The sequence below is a fragment of the Suncus etruscus genome, chromosome 9 (genome assembly GCF_024139225.1).
Source record: "Suncus etruscus isolate mSunEtr1 chromosome 9, mSunEtr1.pri.cur, whole genome shotgun sequence".
NCBI classification, from domain to species: Eukaryota; Metazoa; Chordata; class Mammalia; order Eulipotyphla; family Soricidae; genus Suncus; species Suncus etruscus.
In genome coordinates this window covers 69,648,916-69,670,521 of record NC_064856.1, presented here as the reverse complement: position 1 = coordinate 69,670,521, position 21,606 = coordinate 69,648,916, and the positions used below count along the sequence as shown (strand labels likewise).

Here is a 21,606-nt window from a genome sequence, read left to right as displayed (position 1 = left end):
CCTATTTCAGTCTTAAAACTCTATTTCCTATTCTTTCTAAGTCTCAATTTATTCATTCTAAACCACCTTTCATGAAAATATAGCAGAAGCATTCCAAAGAGCAATCATCCTAAGAGTAACAACCAAGGTAACAAGTTAAGCAAATTACACACTTTTAGAGCTCTCATTAGAAGACCAAAGAAATATGCATCCAATATGACAAAAAAAAAAAAAAAAAAAAAAAAAAGACTACATTTTTCCACAATAGGCAGGGCAAAAAAGCTGCTGAGTGGGGAAAAATATCCATTTTCTTTTAGCATAGAGGTTTGTATTACACTCTTTCAGGAATAAAAGAAAAAAATAACAACATGACTTTACACTAGAATTTCTACAGAATTAATTATCAGATTTAATTAATGTTAAATATTAATATGGTTTCAGAAAATAATACACATTATCCTATGTAATATAAAATATTTTAATAATATATAGTAAAAAATAAATTCTTTTTTTTTTTTTTTTTTTTTTGGTTTTTGGGCCACACCTGGTGACGCTCAGGGGTTACTCCTGGCTATGCGCTCAGAAGTCGCTCCTGGCTTGGGAGACCATATGGGACACCGGGGGATTGAACCACGGTCCATCCAAGGCTAGCGCAAGCAAGGCAGGCACCTTACCTCTAGTGCCACCAGTAATAAATCAAGTATTCATAGGTTAGTGACAGAAGACTCATTTTTTAAAGTCAACTGTTTTCCTCTTTAGATAGCCCTGATCATACAAAATTCTATTTAACACTGATTTAAAATCTTTCTTCCTTACCAATTGTCTATATCAAAACATACTTCACAAAATACAAAATAAGTGGATCCTGTACAGAACCAAAGAAGCTGAAACTAGATTACTGAGAAGGAGGGAGAGCAAAACAGGGCTCTAGAAACAGAAAGGTTAATGATAAACATAGAAGATGGGATAGTGGTGAAGCCTCATTAGAAAAATAAAGCAGAAGTGAATTTTCTCTTATGGTAAGATAATGTTAAATGGCTTGATATCTTCCTCATTCAGTTTAAAAAACTATTGTTAGAATATAAATAAGATAAAAGTGAAAAAAGTGTCCTGCTAGTCTATATAGTTTTAAGCAATTGTTAAGTGAGACTCTAAGAAACAAAACCCAATGTACAAATTGGTTCAGAGCCAGAGAAGAAAGACAAAGAAGAACCAATGCATGTAATGAGGAAACAAGTTGGAGAGAATAAATGTTATGGAAAATTATTTGTCCATATCAAATACAGTCCTATGCAGGATATAGAAATCAAACAATGGTGACTATTTTTAGTGAAGAGGGAGAGACAAGATTAGTGCAAAATTTGGCTTTCTCTCCTAGGATCAGGTCCAAGGTACAAGTTGGTCCCTGGGCCAGCTTAAAAAGGTTTTCCAGGAATCTGCTTTATTGTCAGGCCATAAAAGGGCAGTTCTTTCAACAGAAGCAGCGATCAAAAAAAATCCTTTATTTCTTACAACACAGGACATAATCTAAGTGTTTTTTAAAATTCCAGTGCTCAGGAATTTATATACGAAATGAAATGAAGGATCACAACCTCTTTGTTATTACGATACATTTTGGATGGAGACAGTAACATTGAGTCATAAAAGCTTTCCCTAAAGGTCAGAGACCACCAGGATGGAAAGGTGCTGAATGGAGCCTTATCCATACCCAAAGCAAAAAGGAAAAAAAAACAACAACTTTTTTTCAGTAGGTATTAATGATAATACCTAAAACTGAAAACACAGACAAAACTTGTAAAACTATGTTTCTAGGAGAGTACCTGGGTAGCTAGAGAACAGTACTGAGAAAACTTATTTTGGAAACTTACTGGAAAAAAATAGTCACAAGGAAGAGAGAGTTTGGACTTAAATTTTTCTTTTCACCCTTGATGCAGATGGGTTACTCCTGGTTATATGCTCAGAAATTGCTCCTGGCTTGGGGAACCAGGTGGGACACCACGGGGATCGAACTGCTGTCTGTCCCAGGCTAGTGCATGCAAGGCAAACACCTTACGCCCAGGATCACCACTCCGGCCCCTGGACTTGAATATTAAAGGGAAAAAAATCCACAAGGGAAAAAAAAACTCTCCTAACTTTCTGGTTCTTTTCCCTCACTTCACTGAAAATAATTCTCTATCAGCCTTAAATGAATTTGTGTTTTGATCCATTCTCAAATTATCAAGTTCACTTTAGAGTACAATCTGTTTCAAAGTACTAACAGATAACTTCTTCTAGTACTTTTTTTGGGGGCACACCCTGTGGTCCTCAGGGCTTACTTCTGGTTCTATACTTACTGATTATTCCTTGCAGTGCTCATATCGAAGACTAGGGAGAGCATATGCATGGCAAGGTCCTTGCTATACTCTCCAGCCCCTGTTCTAGCATATCTTGTGGTTTACCAATGCTAAGAAACTTAGATGTGTTTCTTTTCTTTTGTTCTTTTGGGGTGGAGGTGGCACACCTGATGGTGCACAGTGTTACTTTTGGCTCTAGACTCAGAAGTCACTCCTGGCTGGCTCTTGGGACCATATGAGACATCGGGGATCAAGCCAGGGATCAAATCTGCATCAGCCACATGCAAGCCCTACCTGCTGTGCTATTGCTCCAGTCCGCACGTGTTTCATTTTTATTAGGGGTATGATTGATAGTCTAACAGTCATAATATGGAAGTTATAAGACAAAGTATATTATGAGTTTGCTATGACAAAAATTTATACTTACAGATGAAAGATTCATACATAATCCAGTCACACACGATGGAAAGGAAAAGTAAGAAGAATATGTAATAGTGATGGTTGCCAAAACCTTTATCAAAAAGAAAAACAGCATAGTTAAGACTTTTTTTTACTATAATTTTCTACATTAAGACTTTACTAAATATATATAAGGGGTAACTTTGCCTTTAAATACCATTAAGAGAAAACCAAACAGCTGATAGTTCAGTTTATCCATGTTAATTAACATTACTTTTCTGAAAGAAAATACTTTTTGCAGAGTATAGAACTAAGTTTATAAGCATATATAGCTCTAGAATGGTCTGTTACAAGATTTTGGTAAATAAAAGTCTATGTTTTTTCCTTCCTGGTTATAAAAGTCAGCATCTTACTATCAAGGGCTGGTCTGAACAGGAAACAGAGAAAACAAAACTGGGAAGCAGCTTTAAATATTTTGTAGTAAACAGGAACAGCAAAATAGGTGCAATCATTAGCTAGAGAAAGGTCTACTGAAGCATAGAAAGGATGAGGGTGCCAGGTAATCTAGCCTCACTTTTTTAAGTGCTACCTTTTATAGACGTTGGAGACAGGATGAGAAGCAACCTCACAGGTATGATGATGAAACAGGATGTTATGTATAAAAATACTTTATAAATGATGAAATTATATTTAAATGATATTACTATCAATTTTCCAAAAGTGTTATCTAAAGATGAACTTTTAATAAAAAAGATCTACAAAACATATTCCCTTCCATCCTCTTCTATCAAGACACAAACATAATTAAACATAAGCTTGGCTTCACCTTGGTGAATGGAAAACTCAGTCTTTAGTCACTCACCTACGCACCGTCCAGTCCACAGGCAATGTTGATCAAATCGGGCTACACAGGAGTTGCACACATGACAATGGATTGATCTTAATGGCTTCCTTATCTAAGTGGACAATTAAGAGATGTCAAAGCAGAAATCAGAAGTGGGAACAAATCACAAGCAAAATCTTATTCCTAAGTCATAAACAAAGACATTATCATATATACTCTTAAACAGGTCACCAATTCACAAATAGGCCCTGGAAAGCCTTATTAATATTTACTTCCATGTGTCTACATGGTCATAAAGGACTTCTGAATTCCAGAGTGTATTCAGGTGGCTAAGGAAAAATGAAGCAGCACTATATAAAAGAATAAGTAAAAGGGAAATTTGAATTATATTTTTCATCTGCCAATACTTTAAAGAAAGTTAAACTTTCCCTCTAGTGCCTTGAATGGAGCTAACCTGGGACAAACTGTGGTTCAAATCCCAACCTCCCAACCAAGAGGAACCCCAAGGAGTTGCCTGGTGTGACTCCTAAACAAAACAAACTTTCCCTCTAGGTCTTGATTCCTCAAATAGAAAAGAAAAAGTTTCAACTAAGAGTGCTCTTTCGTCAGTATGTGTCTCTGTCTCACATTTAATTTGATTAATATAATCCCTAACATAAAAAGTTCTTGCTAGCAAACAAAACAAAACAAAACAAAAAATCTATCAAAATACCCATGGATTGTTCACAACAGTATTTAACCATAGGCAACTTCAAGAAACTATAGCATTTTTCTTACATATGTGAAGGCAGAAAAATTTTGTGTCATAAATGCAATTTACAACCTGGTAAAAACAAGGTGTATAGATAGACAATAAATGTTGACAAATACCTGTCAATGTTACTAAGAATTTGCCTTTACTATGAGAAAAATATAAATAAAAGACTCACTCACAAGACATGATGTACAAAATGTTCTGAAGTCCAAAGAGCCAGTCTCTGCAAGGGTGATGATATTCTGAAAGACATGAAATTTGACTTAGTATTGTGCTTTATTAAGCAATGCACAATGCATGATTATATATCATTCTCACAGCTCTCTCCATGGAGGTAACTAAAAAAGCAATTTGGAGTCATTGCCACCAATTTGTTCTGTGCTTGAAATAATATGACTTTTCAAGGTCACCCATTTATACAACCATAGCCAATGCATTTGATCACACAAAAATTACATTTCAGTCTATTCCTTCCATGAATGATAATCATTTTCTAGTAAAAATCTAATAAAAAAAAAGTAAGTACATCTACACACATGCATGTATTCACATGCCTGTGGCTTTTGTTCCTTATAGACTTAATAAAAAAAGAACAAAATGCCACCCAAATACAGAAGTGAAGATCATAAGCATCAAGAGTTCATTCTTTCAGGAACAGTAGCTAACAAAGAAGATGACACGCTCCCAAACACCTAAACATTCACATTTATTAAAAGACATGCAATATCTTCTGTCAACTTCACAGCTGAGAAGAGAAGAGGCATGTACTCAGCCAACAAGGGACAGGAGTCCCTTACTCTGGGGTAGTTTCACTATTCATCTTCCAAAGGGCTTATTTCAGGTAAATAATCATTACCCTACACTTTATTTTATAAAGCAGACAATATATCTATATCTGCAAACAGAAATAACAGTTGAAAAAACTGGGACATATCTAAGTGTAGTATTATTTTAATGAAAAGCAAAAATATATTTAGAGATTTTTATAGTAAGTGTGTCAGTGGAGAAAAATTATTTTTGCAGATCTAATCATTCATGTTTACATCACATCTTTAGTTGTCAGACACTTAGACAAGCAGACAAGACAAAAGCCAACATGATTATGACCTCTAAAGTTTATGTTTTCTACACTGCGAAAAAAATAAGTAACAATGCAGAGAAAGCTCACCATTTTCCTTTCTTCTTCAGAACACTTAGTGAAGCCAGGATCAGTTGCCCAAGTTTTGTAGAAAAAGTAGAGAAAGCCCATTATGCTGAGAATAAAAGTGAAATAGACAGGGGAGCCTGCCAAATGTTAAAATAAAGTTAAGGAATATATCAACTTTCTATTAAGGTCAGTGTAGTAGAACGTAAGCAACTTTCCTAGGAGACTTCTCTGCATTTTATCCTGATCTTTGATATGTACGCAAATACCTGATCTCATCAGCCTATATCCTAATCTGTCAGAAACTTACTCATGGTTTGCTAATAATTAATCCCTCTGCATTAGCTGAAACTCATGAAATATTGATAGGAGGAATGGTTTCATGTGAGGAACAGTCTAAAGACTAAAAAGAAATTCAAGATTCAAATAAATCTAATATGGTAGCTGTGGCTTTCTTTCAATTATCTAGAAAACGTTTTTCTGATCACTTATCAAATCATACAAAAATAAATTTCTTTTATCTTAAAACTGATCGCAAATCAAGTATTTTGAAAAGGCAGGATTTATGGATAAAGAAAATATATTTCAAAATGAAATATCACCCACTTGGAGGTGTTTTTGAAGTGGCACAAATACTTCCTATAAAGTGTAAAGTTTTGTTCTAGGGACAGACAAATGAGCATACAGTAATAAGTAAATTAATTCTCTAAGCATAAGTGATTAGTAACACAGTAATTATAACTGCCTTCCAATGAATGGCCAACCTGTCTTATGCTAAACTTGGGGAGTAGGAACAAACAGTCTCTAATTCCCTGTCATTCGAGTTATGTTTCACTGCTATCTCCCACAGCAATGGTTTAATGGAGGAGCTTATTAGAAAGGCAAAACTTCAGACCTCATCTCAGACTTGAAGAATCAGACTCTATATTTTTAACAAGATCCCTAAGGATTCATATACCACACAACAGTTTGAAATGCTTTGGTCTCCACCATAAAACCCAGTACAACCACAGATAGGTACAAATCTTACTGGTTCATTTGCAGATAGGCCTGGCTTTAAGAAAAGAGTTAGGGTTCAGATAAGTATATGAAAGTGGATTTTAACAAAGGTGACTTAGGATAAATAAATAAAAAAAAAAACACATTGGGCCCGGAGAGATAGCACAGTGGCGTTTGCCTTGCAAGCAGCTGATCCAGGACCAAAGGTGGTTGGTTTGGATCCCGGTGTCCCATATGGTCCCCCATGCCTGCCAGGAGCTATTTCTGAGCAGACAGCCAGGAGTAACCCCTGAGCAACGCTGGTGTGGCCCAAAAACTAAAAAAACAAAACAAAACAAAACAAAAAACACATTAAAGAGTCTTCTCTGACTGCTAGATCCATGTTCACATTACTTTTATCCAAAATTGTAGGTTCTTTCTATCTTAAGTGACTTGAATAAAGATACACAAGTTTCAGAACATAAACAGGACACAGGTTTAAAATGTTAAATCTCTGGAACCCAGTAAGATTAACTTATGTACTTAAGCCTTTCAAACTGAACTCAACTATAGCCAAAATGACAAATTTAACATTCAGTGACTCTCCATTCCCTTTCATTTCTTACTTTCAAACGCACTAGTCAGATCTTATATCTCAATTTTTTCATGCCATATAACATCATATATATAACTTCCTAAGTGTATAAAATGCACCATGGGAAACTGATCATTTGCAAGTCAACCTATAGCTGTCCTTAAACTTAATTTCAGCATTAATTCCAAATTGACACTATTCCTAAGAGTAATAATGAAATAAATAATATTTACAGAATACCAATTATGCAACAGGGACTGTGTTCAGCATTTTACTGGCATCAAAACAGTACTCCTTGCAGTTGTCTGTCTCATGACCTTGTCAGCATCACTCCCAATTTGCAGAAAAACTGCCCAAATTTTTGTTGTTGTTGTTGTTGTTTTGGGTCACACCCAGCAGTGCTCAGGCGTTACTCCTGGCTCTACACTCAGAAATTGCCCCTGGCAGGCATGGGGGATCATATGGGATGATGGGATTCGAACCATCGTTCTTCTGCATGCAAGGCAAATGCCCTACCCAATGCTATCTCTTGAGCCCTATGTGCCCAATTTTTTAATAACTGAGTTAAACAACTTGCTCAATAGTACCTAGCTAGTACAGATAAGAACCCAAACTCAAAATCATATTTATTCCAAGGCCATCTTCTTCCTCACACAGTGCCCTAGACCAGTAGTTTCAAAATTCCTATACTTTTGGATCAGTACCAGCCTACAGAAGAAGGATGCCTTAAATCAGTGTTTCTCATCTTTTTCACAACTATAGCTCTCTTTTAACTTTATTTCTTCCTGTGCCCTTCTCACCTGTTCTATCAGTTGGGCCTCTAATCTGATACCCCCCCCCCACCATTTATATATTTAAAGCCCCTCCTGGAATATCCTGAGGGACCATATGGCTTCTGGTTGAGAAATGCTGCCCTATAGCCTTTCTCTTAATGAACCAGGTGCTTGTGAGATAAATATGAAATGACTTATCTATCAGGACTGGTCTTTAACGAGCAGCAACTCAGGGAAGTTCAAACAGCACTCAATAACAGCTTGAAAAACACAGATATGAGGGTAGTGTGCCACCTACTGACTGATAATGCCTCACCACTGCAGGCAGATCCACAGCTGCCTAGATCAATGGCTTTATAACTATACTTTATACACTCAAGTGAAATATACCATCTGGTCAACTCCAAAAGATCCTATGATACTATGAAAACTATTCTTCTAGTCTAAAGCCACCTTCATGAATACTGAATATTTTCTAGTTAAACTCAGTTGAATACTGTTTTCAAATTATAGTAAATTTTTAAATTTCCAATTTTGGAAGAACTAAAACATTTTTTCAGCATTTGTACAAAATGTAAAATAAGGTATTCATTATTCAATGTAAAAATATTGCTCAATATTAAAACAGTATTTTAAAATGCCACTTCTCATGAATGATAAACACAAATGTCGATTTCTTTTCAGTATCATATTAATAACCTCTAAATGATTCTAGATTATTATTCTTATGACTCAAGCAAGTGATTTTGATGCTTGCTGGGCTACTATTTTAGCTACTATTGTTTACATATAAATTTCATAGCATAAAATGACATAATTTAAGCCTTCATTAAATACTGAATAAGATTCATATCTAAAATGCTGATCCCAAGCTAATAATTAAGAAACAGGGCCCGGAGAGATAGCACAGCGGTGTTTGCCTTGCAAGCAGCCGATCCAGGACCAAAGGTGGTTGGTTCGAATCCCGGTGTCCCATATGGTCCCCCGTGCCTGCCAGGAGGTATTTCTGAGCAGACAGCCAGGAGTAACCCCTGAGCACTGCCGGGTGTGGCCCAAAAAACAAAAACAAAACAAAACAAACAAACAAAAAGAAACAAACAAAGGTTAGCTGTAATAAACATTTATTTACTTATTTATTTATTTTGGTTTTTGGGTCACACCCGACAGCGCTCAGGGGTTACTCCTGGTAGGCTCGGGGGACCATATGGGATGCTGGGATTTGAACCACTTTCCTTCTGCATGCAAGGTGACCGCCCTGCCTCTATGCTATCTCTCTGGCCCCTCTAATAAATATTTTTGACAAAAGTCAAATGATTACTTTCGGTTATGCGCTCAGAAATCACTCCTGGCTTGGGAGACCATATGGGACGCTGGGGATCGAACCGTGATCCTAGGTCAGCAGTGTGCAAGGAAAACGCCCTAGCGCTGCACTACATTAGAATTTTTAAAATTTGTTTCACATATGTTTGGGATAAATTCAATTTATTTTTTGCGATGGTCTAAGAATCACTTCTTATGATAAAAACACTGTTACTATTACCAGAAAGTCAATATTTTTCCTTAATCCTCCCAAACAGGTAATCTTTGTAACCAGACAATTTACTAATTAACTACAAGTATTGATCAAGTAAAAAGAATTATCTCACCAAGAAAGACTCTCAAGGCAATACAATTTTTTATGGATTTCAGTAAAACAGTAATTCATTCTACTACTCATTTTTTTTTTTTGACAACTATGGTTTTCAAGAGCTGAGAATCACTTCCACAATAGGGCACATTCCCAACACTAAACATCTTCAAAAAGAGATCATTAAATGAATACAACAATGAATTGATTCCCTGGATTTCTTCTACTATCTAAGTTTTTAATAATGGCATTTTACTTAAAAGGCGAAATTAATATGCATTTAAATTTAAGATGAAAGGATATCAGGAAAAAATAATGTAAACCATGTCATAAATATCCAAAATATAGAACTCAGCAAAAAGACTGTTGGTAAGTACACAAGGGTTTTATATCCGATCAAGGACCTAAAGGAAAACAGAATAAACAGTGTCAGTGAAAAAAAATGATTCACATTGATTTTAATTCATTATCCTTTTACAACAGTAATCATTATTTCTGTAAATGATGACATTCTTTCTGAGTACTTACTAGTACTTATTGAGTACTTCCCATTATACAATAAATGCCCTCCATACTACCCCGTATATACTACATATTAAAATCTGAAATACAAGAATTCTTAAGTGTGTCTGAGAGCTAGCTCAAAGGACTGAACAACACATGCCTTAAATGTGGGAGGCCTGGGTGTAATTCTCCATTAATGGTTGGTCTCCCCAGCACCTCTTGGAGTGGCCTCTGAACACACAGAATTGGGAGTACTGAAAATAGTCTGCTATGACCCAAAAACAAAATAACAAAAAATGCTCTAATTTTGTTTTCAATGAGTCTTTAAAAATTTTCACTAAGACATATATTCTTTTTTTGCCTATTACATTTTCAAAATCTTACAAAATGCAACACCTGATGATTACTTTCACATTTAACAAGCTTTCGAGGCTAGCAGTACATGTTTGAAACATAGAACAGGTGCTTATACTTAAGCACTTTCATCCTACAAACAACCCGAGAAAGATACATTAGACATGGAAAGATACACAAAAGCTATAATTGCCTCTCATCATCAGAATGTGTAAAAAATTTTCACTTGGGTAACAAGCTGTGTGACGTCAGCACATAACTTTTTCAAATGTCTAACACTGTAGCTTTAAAAGAAAAAAAACTTTCATATTAAATAAGCAGCATAGTAAAATTTTGCAAAAGTAAAATTTTCCTTGACATATTTTAAATTTTGTATCAGGAAAAGACAATGGTTAATGATGGATATGAAAGAATTATAAAAAAGCTATCAAGATGTTAAGGATATGGTGTTTGAGAACAGTACAGGTATTAAGGCGCTTGTGTTGCATCCTGACACTGCATGTTGTGCCCCAAAGCTGCCAGGAATGATCCCTACGCATAGATCTATGAATAAGCCTTGAACACAGACTGGTATGGTTCCCCTTTACAGAAAAATCATAAGATAATTATGAAAAAATAGTTGAAAAGAACTAAAGGTGCCAAACATCAGTTACCTAATAATGCTTCTAGAACAAAGCTGAATGGAGAGGTTAAGAACTTTTAAGAACTTTTACAGCATAACCTGTCTGCTGATCCAATTAAGTAGCAGGTGAACTATTTAAATTATAAGAGCCTGCTAAGGCCTGGGTCAAGCATCAACCCCCATGAACTGGAGACTACAGAGGAGAATGGGAGAAATAAAAATAACATGCATAAATCTGCAGCTCCCAAATATCATTTAACAGTACTTTTTCTACCCTAACTACACTGTTCCAGTATCTGCGGCAAGCTTCCTACCACGGACTGGTCCTCCTGGCTCTAGTCTCTATTATCTCTGAATATTATTACGATACTATCTTTTATTTTTCTTATATCCCATAAATGAGTAAGATGATTTTTTTCTATCCCTCTCCCTCTGATTCATTTCACATTCATTTCACAAATTCATGTGTTCACATGCCAAGTCAAGAATTTGAAGCCCTCAATTCACCACTATGAGTTTCCATATATATGTATATATAATATATTAATTATATAATTATATTATATTATTAATTATATTAATATATTTTTTATAATGTGAGTTTCCACTAAAATAAAATTTGAAGTGCTCTTCCTAAGTGAGCAGTCTCCTAGTGACCCTTTGGAAAACCCACCCCCCAAGAGAAAAAAGAACAACAATAACAAAGTCAGTATTTGTGACTCTTGGCTCAAGTTTTCCTTGGAAATAACGTCAATTCAGTTAGTGGAAAATTAAGGACTGTCTCTAAGTTACAGGTTTTCTGAGTAGCAAACAATTTAGGCTATTTTTTCTCAAAAAAATTTAGCATTGTTTTACTTTTAAATTCTAATTAAATTCCAGATACCTACACTGCTCCTGAGTGACCAAGCAGTAAAATTCCTTTAATATTTTGTTTTGTCCTAGACACAATCTGCTCATGATTATTTCAGAAATGCTCCAAGTCAATAAACATAAATACATCTAAAATCATATTCTGAGGAGAGCAACACCAAATTTTCCTTTAGATTCATTTCTGTGGGTTGTCACATCATGTATTTCTTTAGTGAATTAAAAAATTCAACAGGAGAGACAAGTATCCTACATGTATGGGCATTACATTTCAGGAAACAAGAGATTAAATAAACACTATGAAAAATATAAATAGAATGACACAGCAGTGAGTCAGGGATAATGTCACTAAGGAGGTGGGGCTGAGGCTTGAATGATATCTCCAGTTATATGAAGATATGGTATCGAATATTTCTGATAAAGACAAGTCAAGAGCTAAAACCTCAAGTCAGAATGAGCTTGACTACTTCTAGAAACAGAAAGAAGGCAGGAGAGCAGTGAAGGGAAGAAAGAAGTGATGAAGTCAGAGGGAAGGAAATGAATTACATTATACCTATTAGGTAAGGAGTTATTGTGAGGACAAAGAAACCTACTGTAGTATTTTAAGTTGGGATGAACTACTGGCAAGGAGGAGTTGAATCCTGGAAACCATTTGAAAGATTTTGTGTGGGGTGCTTATTGAAACGATGAAGAAAGGGGCTTAATGAGGGAAGTGCAGAAACTGGGGGAGGTGGAAAGACAAATAAAGGATGACAATATAGAGAGAATGGCATCCATTTTCACATAAGAAACTGAATGCAGGGCCCGGAGAGAGCAAAGCCGCATTTGCCTTGCAAATAGCCGATCCAGGACCAAAGGTGGTTGGTTCGAATCCTGGTGTCCCATATGGTCCCCCGTGCCTGCCAGGAGCTATTTCTGAGCAGACAGCCAGGAGTAACCCCTGAGCACCAATAGGTGTGGCCCAAAAACCAAAAAAAAAAAAAAAAAAAAGAAAAAAATCCATTATTCACAAGAAACTGAATGTCAATTTACAAGAAAGGGAATTGACTGAAATGTGACATAATTATTTACAGTTGTGTGTCAACCATAGTTCTAATCACTGTATCTATATAAAACTGTGAGGTACAGCCCGGAGAGATAGCACAGCAGCGTTTGCCTTGCAAGCAGCCGATCCAGGACCTAAGGTGGTTGGTTTGAATCCCGGTCTCCCATATGGTTCCCTGTGCCTGCTAGGAGCTATTTCTGAGCAGACAGCCAGGAGTAACTCCTGAGCACCGCCGGGTGTGGCCCAAAAACAAACAAACAAAAACAAAACGAAAACAAAAAAACCCCCAAAAACTGTGAGGCATACATTCTGAAAATGATTCTCAATTTATAGATGAAGAAAGCGAGGCACAGAGAAGTAGGCAGCAAGTTGTTTCAGGTCAAGCAGCTATACAATAAAGCTTGACTTAAGTCCATACCAAATATAATCAAGTACAAATATTTCTTCACAAATAGATCAATACCATAGTTAGTATTTTACAACCTCTTACAATTTTAATTTGGATGTTTCAACTGAACATAGTAAGGGCTATAAATAATCAGTTTAAAACAAATGTAGACTTTTATAGAAAAAAACCACATTATTTCTGAAAAATAGGCAAAAATGTTTCAAGATGCAAAAAAAGTCAAAATAAACTTCAAAATGTGAGCTGGGATCTTTATTTTCTACCAATTCTCTGTTCAAGCAAATTGTCTCATTTGCCTTCAGCTGAATCATTTGCTAGCAAATCCCTAATCTCCCACCAACCCAGGTAATATTTCTATGTGGTAACATTTATAACTCAATAAAAATCTGATTCCAGTTATTCAACAACAGAAATAAGCAATAAAATGTGAAATATAATAGCCAGCCTTGCAAAGACTAATATACACACCTTGAAAATAAAGATGTCAGAAAAAACAATATTACTAGAAGACATCCTTTTAAAAGCCAAGAATCTGAATTGAAGTCCAATATGTATCCAACAGTCCACATGATAAGCACACAAAACATCAGCAGCAGGAAGAGCTATTAAAAGATTCAGAATTTTAGAACTTTTGGATCTTAGCTCCTAAGTATCTACTATAATTAACTTAATAGCGATATCTTAAATATCTAACAACCAATATAATACCATAATACAAATTTTCTTGAAAATGCCAAATTACAAACTTGAAGTTAAATTACAAAACTTGAAACTTAAAACTTTACATTTTATAAAATGTTGCTGAAACCTATTTTATTTTGCTTTTAGTTTCCTCACCAACAAATGGTAGGGTCTTTTAGAAAAGTACCAATAATAGTTGACATTATCAAAAAATAATTTCTTCAAACAGTATTATGTCAGAAAACATAAAGCAAAACAAAGGTCTCTTCACCAAAAACTTAATGAGTCGAAGACAAGAGTTTCAACTTGGGTGCTGGATAGTGCCATTTTCTAACAAAGAAAGAGGGTTGCAGTAAAAATTAGCTTAGTTCGGGTATGTGGGATTTTAAATGTCTAAGGACATCTAAGAGATATCCAGGTGTCAGAAAAGCAGGCCTCTCACTAACACGAACGTTTGGTAGTTATCTGTTATATGCAGTAATCCCAGGAACGAATAACACAAGGTCTGTTCACAAAAGGGGCAGAATCCTGGCCACTGTAAACATTTAAAAGGAAAATAAGAAAGACTTCAAAAGTAATCAAGATAAATGACCAGAAATGGTGAATACCAAAAGTAAGAGAGGTTTTAGAGAAGCCAGAGAAAAGAGTTTCAAGAAGTGAATACAAATGTCATGTGGATGTTAATGACTGCAACATGTTCTCAGGATGCTAATTATCCAAGTTTAACTTTGGCAGCAAGATTCAAAGAATGAAACATCTATAACATAGTAGTCTGACTGTCTTGTCCTAAAATAGAGCACCACAGTTAAGAATGCCACACACTCTCTTAACTACTGAAAGCAATAAATACGTTGTAGCAAATGGAGAAAACATATTTTGCTCATCTTCTTCAACTTTTACTTCTTGTTAGTTGTATTTTGAGTATGACTTTTAAATATCTAAAGTGTGTCTAATTTTTTTTTTTGGGGGGGGCACACCCGTTTGATGCTCAGGGGTTACTCCTGGCTATAGGCTCAGAAATCGCCTCTGGGTTGGGGCATATTTTTGTCCCATATGGGACACTGAGGGGGGAGAGGGATTGAACCTCCGTCTAGGCTAGCACTTGCAAGGCAGACGCCTTATCCCAAGCACCACCTCGCTGACTCCAAAAGTGTGTCTAATCTTAACATATATGATAATACAACTTAACATTAGAAAGTTTAACTCTGGGCCCGGAGAGATAGCACAGGCGTTTGCCTTGCAAGCAGCCGACCCAGGACCAAAGGTGGTTGGTTCGAATCCCGGTGTCCCATATGGTCCCCCTAGCCTGCCAGGAGCTATTTCTGAGCAGACAGCCAGGAGTAACCCCTGAGCACTGCAGGGTGTGGCCTAAAAACAAAAACAAAAACAAAAAACAAAAAAAAAAAAGAAAGTTTAAACTCTTTTTGGAGGGCCTCACCCAGCAGGGGTTACTGGTAGCCCTGGTAACAGGAGCTACCTCAACTCTTTTTAAAATAAGAATTAAATATGGATTTATGATTTTAATTATAGATATAATAAATTCAGAGTTTATTTATTCAACAAATATTCCAGTCCATATGGTATGCTAGGAACAATTCTAGTTCCTTGAAAAACATCAATAAATTTGGGGCCTTTTTCTCATAGGGTTTAAATTCTAGCAGTGAATTTTGTGATACGAGAATTGGTCACACATGGCTTTGTAAGTCATTGTAAGGACTCTAGCTTTTTCCCCCCAGAAGGGTAAGATCAGTGAATCCTGAATAGAATAAAAACATTTGACTTAGATTTTCTAAGATTCTTTGGCAGTAAAGTTGAGAACAGATTAGCAGTGAGATAGAATGTAGAGATGTCAGACAACAGTAATCCACAGGAAAGATAATTGAGGCTAGAACAAAATGCTAGTTAGTGGTGGGGTGGTAGGCATCAAATTGTGAGGCAGCAAACAAGATTTTTTCTTGGACTGAATAGGAATTGTGACAGAGGGAAGGGAAAGATGACTAAAGGCTGGAGTTGCGACCTATTATGATGGGAGACTATGAATGGAAGGGTGGAAGTTCATATGTTTCACTTGGATATGTTTTGTTGAAGATGACTTTCAGATAATGAACCAGAAAAGTCAAGTACAATTTTCTGTAAGGTCTGAGTTAACTTGGGAATGAGTCAACTTATAGATACAGTATTTAAAAAAACTTGAAGTGCACAAAATCACCAGGAAAATGGCTAGATGAAAAAGATGTCCAACAAGAAAATCCTGGGTCACCATAAGATTAAGGCATAAGGGAGAAACAAAGGAATTAGCAAAAGAGACTGTAGAATAATTATTTTTTCTCTCTCCACATATACAAATGTAAAATAGAATAGTATTCAAGATGACCTTCTGCATAGAATTTAACATTCATTATTAACTTAGGGTCATTCTGAAAGTATAGTTATTCATTTATTACTATTATTAAATGAACACTAAATATATTGAAAATATTAAACATCATACAATTAAATCATTTTATTTTTATTTTATTTTTATTATCCTATTTTAATAATTTGAATTGTATTTGCAAGTATACTTGGAGAACAAGTTGAACTTTTAACTTTCTCTACTGATTCAATTCACTACAGGGTGAATTGAGTACCACAGGGAAAAATTGGCAAGTCTAAAACATGGATAAAATGTGAATTTCAGCTCTTAAAATTCCAGATACTTTTAATTTATAAAGTGACATCATGTGGCTGAAATTTACAGTATTAATTTTGAAAAGCTAATTCTTCATGATTCTAATATAAAATGCTCTAAATGTTAATGTTTTTTCTTTTGAGCAAAAATTTATTAAGAAATAGCTTTAAGGGGCTGGAGAAAAAACACAGCAGTAGGGCATTTGCCTTACATGCAACTGATATAAGACTGATGGTGGTTCGAATCCCGACATCCCATATGGTCCCCTGTGCCTGCCAGGAGCAATTTCTGAGCCCAGAGCCAGGAGTAACTCCTAAGCACTGCCGGGTGTGACTCCCCCACAAAATAATCCCGTCCAAATAAAGAAATAGCTTTAAGTTCTTCAAAACTCCTTATAAAGAGGTATTTTTCCTTTTGCTTCTAATATTATGAGCTATTTATTTCATTTATGGAAGTGCTCTATAATATTCACAAGATAACAAATATTGTAGTCATCTAGTTGAAGACCAAGAAAGAACCACTTTTCAATATTGGATTGTGGAATAAATGGGAAAGATAAAATTGATAAGTACAAAGCAGCACATAGCCAACACCTTAGTATCTCAAGATGCCTTATAAAACAAAACCAAATGAGCAGCAAGTTCTATCATCCATTGAATAGGTGACATTTAAGTATACCTCGCATTTCTGCAGCCACTTCCATATTCTGAAATTTTTATTGTCTCTCATTTTTGCTTCTGTTTTTAGCATGTGAATAATCAGTCGATTTTTGTTTTGTAGTGCCATATCAAGAGGTGTTTCTCCCTTACATAAAAGAAAAAGATCAATTATATTTCAATAAATAATATTGCAAACTTCAATAAATTATAATGTAAAATTCAATAAATTTTACAAAATACTTTATATAAAAATCTCTTAAGAAATAAAGACTCAATACATTAATTCATCTTTGTATTAATATGTCACTTTTCTAACTGAAGAAATAATAAACTAAGGGAGATAAATACCTGGTCATACCTTAACATTTCGGATATCAAGGCTAGAACCAGCTTCCAATAGTTTATCAACTGCACTAATGTTTCCTGCTGCAACTGCCCAGTGAAGTGGAGTGTTCTGTTGTATTTTATCAACAACATTGAGGGATGGGTTAAACTTTAAAAGAAATCCAGTTGGTTCTGGCCTGTCTCAAAACAATAAAAAAAGAGGACGGCACAAACAGATGATGATTAGAAGTGCAAATGCAAATAACAAGTCTTGTAGGTTGATGAATCATTTTAATTATTTAAGAAGAGCTCTGAACTAACAGAAAATTCTTTATGCAGAGTTCTATTCTAGGTACTAATAGAAGTGATTTCCTCTTCCATCTCCCAAAGACATTATTAAGAGGCATTTACTATAGAAATAATACTATTTTAACATTAATATCGTACAAAATTGCTTTTGTCTTTCATGGTGCTCTTCTATTATTGGTTCACTATTTTTTAAGTGCGCATTTATCTTTTCTGATGTGAAATACTATGCAATTTACCTTCTAAAGATTAAATGTAGGCTGGAGAGAGAATACAGTGATTAGATGCTTTTCAACATGTGGCCAACCCACACAAAGCACTGTGGTCCCCCTAACACTGGCGGCTGTGGCCCCAATCGCATGTTAAATAATAGGTGAACAAAAAACTAAATTTGAATTCTCCTTCCAACCAGCTATTAAATAAAAGGCTTACATTAAGTTTTAAAACAGAATTAATAAAAATACTTGTACACTTATACCAGTACTTTCCTCTCCATAACAAATTGAGATTCTTTTAATAAAATATTGTTCACTTTATTCTAGAAAAATAATTTAGAGGAGGGGCCAGGGGTTGTGCCAGGCCAACAGTGCTTAAGGTTACTATTAACTCTGAACCAAGGTATCCACTTATGATAGTGCTTGGGGGAATTTATGTGGAGCTGGAAATCAAACTGCCTGCAAGCAACACAATCATCTTACCCCTTGTACTATCTCTACAACTCCTCTACCAAAATCTTAAAGCATGTATTTGACTTCTTAACTATCAGTGAAGAGGACAAAATTCCCTGGCTCAACCACTCTGTGAACAAAAGGGAAAATGAATAAAAATTAATTCCTAGGAAAGAAGTCTTAAGTATAAGCAGAATCAGAAATTTAGTATGACATTGGAAATAACTTGGCAAAGAGAAAAATGTTAACATATCTCAAATAGAAGAATACCAAAGATCCAATGAATGGTGTTACTTACATCATACAACTCACACTGATACACAGAAAAAAATTGAGATGTAAGTACCTGGTATGAACATACAGACCTTTTTCACAAACAAGTTACAATTAATATTTCAGAGCAATCAACTCAGAGAAACTAATATATTATTGTTTTCTGGAAACCAATTTTATCATCTAGATTTCAAATTATGAAACCATTAAAACTTGTAGCCATTAAAAATAAGTGTGAATCATATTAACAAGTATATGAAATAGAATATCTGCCTATTCTGTAAGCAAATTTTTTTCTTATTAGTAGCTTTTAAACTTTCTCCGAAGCTATCAGGAAAAAAATTGATTTTAGGGGCAGGAGCGGAAGCACTAGAGGTAAGGCAACTGCCTTGCAAGCGCTAGCCTAGGACGGACCATGATTCAATCCCCCGGTGTCCCATATGGTCCCCCAAGCCAGGAGTGATTTCTGAGCGCATAGCCAGGAGTAACCCCTGAGTGTCACCGGGTGTGGCCCAAAACCAAAAAAAAAATTAATTTTAATGGTGCAGATCTAACTATATCTACATAAAAGTTCACACCATAGCTATAGGGTTAAAATTCTTATTTTTCTGCTCAAGAATGAAGTACACCTCAAATAGATTGAGATATTTTCATGATATACTCAGAAAATAAACCATGTCAAAACCAAGAAATGAGCCAATTCAATTAAGTTCACTTACCCCAGTACCTTGTAAGCTGATAACATGAGAGGTGTCTGCCCATTTAAATCTGTCATATTTACACTCTATAAAAAATAGAAAACTCAATCAGCATCAATGTAAAAACAATTAAAATTTATTTTCTTCTCTTAATAGAAGTCCTACTCTAATAGAACCCATACATCCAGTGTGTCTATAAAGGCTTAAACAACACTAGAAAAACAAAATATTTCACTTTAAATATAGAGTAAAAAAATTTTTTTTGCCTAATTTTTGTTTGTTTTTGGTTCACACTCGATGGTGCTCAGGGGTTACTCCTGTCTCTGTGGTTGGGATCATTCCAGGCAGTGCTTGGGAGACCACAGAAGATGCTGGGGAACCTGGGTTGGCTGCATGCAAGGCAAATGCCTACTTGCTGTGCCCTGGCCCCTAATTTCTAAATTTTGTTTAATTCCTCAGTTAGCATAATTATAAAGTAGAAGTCACTGATTTATTCTATATTATCATATAGTTTTCTTTCAGTTAAGCTTAGCTTAACTATTAATTTTTATAAATAAATTCTTTAATTGAATCACGAGACAAATATTTTTTTAACTAATGTATTTAATTATTGATTGGCTTTTGGGCTACACCCGGCAGCGTTCAGGGGTTACTCCTGACTCTGCACTCAGAAATCATTCCTGGAAGGCTGGGAAACCATATGGAATTACGGGGTTTGTCCTGTATTTGCCGCATGCAAGGCAAATGCCCTACCGTCGTGCTATCTCTCTAGCCTGAGACAGAAAATGTTTTAAAGGGAAAAGCTGGGCCCGAGAGATAGCACAGCCGTAGGGCATTTGCCTTGCATGCAGAAGGACAGTTGTTCAAATCCCGACATCTCATATGGTCCCCCGAGCCTGCCAGGGTCGATTTCTGAGCATAGATAGAGCCTGTAGTAGCCGCCCTTGAGTGACCCAAAAACATAAAAAATAATAGCAATAACAAAAAAGGGAAAAGCTGAACATATGATTTATATGGAAAAGTCCTATAAGCAAGATAAAAAAATCATAATTACTATCAAATATGAGACTGCAAAAACTTTCAAAGCCATCTAATAAAGACTTCAATGAATACATTAATTCATCCTATACCTCTTAACATACCGTAAGACCAGTTTTTCTCTAAACTTACAGTAATTGTGAATTTATCTTCCAAAGTAACTCACTGCACATTTTTACTCATATATCTCAAAAACTAAAATGATAGTCTTTTTTATTTTCAAGGATTTTGGGGGGCAGAGGGAGAATTGCAGTTCCATGAGGCTATGCTCCCTTTAATAGAATGGGCCCAGGTGTAAGGTATACAATAATGGTTTTAACCAGGTCAAAGAAAAAATTTTCAGTTACTGGAGATTCTATGGGTCCTTTAGGGAAGGAGCCCAAAGAGAAACAGAAAGGACTTCTAATACATCTTTCCAAAATGAGGCCCAGGAGGTTATAATTATTCTACTTCAATTGGCTAAGTCTGAGGGAAAGTGCTTATTTAAAGAGAGCACAATCATTCCAATGGCATTTGTACAAACATGTTTCCACGCCTGTTACAGGCAGAGCATGCTGATACATAAACTACTATGCTACCAGAAAACACATTCCAGGCAAGTATAGCTGACAGTGAAACTCCCATTGCCAATAACCTATAATTTAACCTGTGCCATAAATGGATGTTTCTTAAGACAAGTCATTTTTCATGGAATTGCTTTAGAGAACAATAAGGAGCCTACATTCAAATTGGTCTTCCATTTGGACTCAAATAATGAAAGCAAATGATGGCTTAATCTGGTGATCTGACTATCACTTCTGAATTCAATTAGAAGAAAAATGCAGGCTTTAAAAAAGTCAGGTTGATGAAAAACTGCAAACTGCTGGGATTACAAAGAAAAATATTACAGATGAGCCATACAAGTTTTAGTTACTTCTATTACAAGCTGACTGAGCTAAATGATCCCTTTTTGCTACAATGAAACAGAAAAGATATATTTATTATATGTGAATACCTGGGTGACTGTGAATTGTACTTTAAAAATGAGGAGAGGGGGCCAGAGATATAACAAAGTGGGTAGGATA

The 21,606-nt window shown here is 35.4% G+C and overlaps 1 protein-coding gene across 1 annotated transcript in view; it reads right to left on the bottom strand.

Annotated features, from left to right (window-relative positions):
- The window catches only part of ZDHHC13 (zinc finger DHHC-type palmitoyltransferase 13), a 54,830-nt gene that overhangs the window by 7,971 nt on the left and 25,253 nt on the right, over positions 1-21,606 (bottom strand). Inside the window, exons 6-14 of the mRNA XM_049781122.1 lie at positions 19,526-19,590; positions 17,594-17,756; positions 17,255-17,380; positions 13,693-13,826; positions 9,730-9,830; positions 5,478-5,602; positions 4,489-4,551; positions 3,574-3,667; positions 2,740-2,823 (exon numbers count right to left, since the gene is read on the bottom strand). Of these exons, the coding sequence (XP_049637079.1) occupies positions 2,740-2,823; positions 3,574-3,667; positions 4,489-4,551; positions 5,478-5,602; positions 9,730-9,830; positions 13,693-13,826; positions 17,255-17,380; positions 17,594-17,756; positions 19,526-19,590 (955 nt within the window). The remainder of the gene's footprint in view (positions 1-2,739; positions 2,824-3,573; positions 3,668-4,488; positions 4,552-5,477; positions 5,603-9,729; positions 9,831-13,692; positions 13,827-17,254; positions 17,381-17,593; positions 17,757-19,525; positions 19,591-21,606) is intronic.